At 46.4% G+C, this 1143-nt stretch overlaps 1 protein-coding gene across 1 annotated transcript; it reads right to left on the minus strand. All coding sequences in view use genetic code 11, as the record gives it.

Moving 5' to 3' along the window:
- Positions 1–32: 32 nt before the first annotated feature.
- On the minus strand, positions 33–497 carry EGR_08889 (Ubiquitin hydrolase; the record flags this gene model as incomplete). Its single annotated transcript, XM_024498138.1, has 2 exons — positions 33–323; positions 459–497. The coding sequence occupies 2 exons, from the start codon at positions 495–497 to the stop codon at positions 33–35; spliced, it is 330 nt and encodes a 109-aa protein (XP_024347470.1).
- Positions 498–1143: the final 646 nt, after the last annotated feature.

Consider the following 1143-nt stretch of genomic DNA (forward strand, 5'->3'; position numbering starts at 1 on the left):
TGAATTGATGGGCAAACGAATTGTAACGAGCACTAATAATAGATGGATGTTTTCGTCACCTGTACGGCCGAGTTTATGTAGCAGGTGTTGCCGAGATTGACTAAGCCTGTGAGACTTGGCCCATAAAGTGGTGTGAGGGTGCGATCAGCTTCCTGCAGAGTGAGCCACTCGCCCAGTCGCTCGTTCGCTTCTACTTCCATCTCCATCACGGTGCGATCGGTCTTGCGCTGACGCTGCATGTCAATTCCAAAGTGAGCAAGATGCTGCGCCAACAGTGGGTCAGTCACCATGTCGTCCTCTGCGTAAGAGAAGACTTCTGCACTCTACAATGCAGAAGAGTCAATGAAGTACGTTCGGGACCCGTCTACCCATCCATCGCCATTACTACACAACCGCTTCTCCAACTAGCCATCTACCTCCATCCACCAAGATCGCTCATAATCCACTCACCCACTTACGGATCCATTTCTCAGGTGTTCATCTATTCGTCCACTCATTACTCTAAACATTTATCCAACCAAATAACCAATTATCCATCGCCTCGACATCTATTAGTCAGTTTATCTTTCCCGCCAACCCATCACTCATTCTTGGCACACACATCTACCCGTCTCAAATACCTTCATTTACTCCACATTTTATGCATCCTTCCATTCATCTCGCAACTGTACAACCACCTCCGGGTCATATATACGCCTACATACACATTCCATTCCTCCATCCCAATTCATTCTTTCGTCCAAACACACAGCAATCCCTAATTCATCCATCCATCTGCACTCTCCTCTTCCACCCAACATTCATTCGCGCACCAAAGCGTCCATCCATTTTCATTCAATTCATAACCTTCCTCCATCGAATCATTGACTTTCTTCATTCCAACCCCTTGCAATACCTTCTTCGCAGAATCGTTGAGTCATCCAAAACTATCTACAGCACAGTGTATCATCAAAGCATAGAGGGCACCTGAAAACAGCGCAGGATTTACAGAAAAATCAGTCATTAGGCCGAAAAACTAGAATAAACCAAAGTACCAACAACTTACAGTGGGTGTGATTGTACCCAATTTCACAGCCAGAGGGTATTTGGTACGCTCATAGTGCTCAATCGCATGATTGTTGCCGCCCGAACCGTCCCAGAACC

The sequence above is a fragment of the Echinococcus granulosus genome (assembly GCF_000524195.1).
Source record: "Echinococcus granulosus chromosome Unknown EG_S00122, whole genome shotgun sequence".
Lineage (NCBI taxonomy): Eukaryota > Metazoa > Platyhelminthes > Cestoda > Cyclophyllidea > Taeniidae > Echinococcus > Echinococcus granulosus.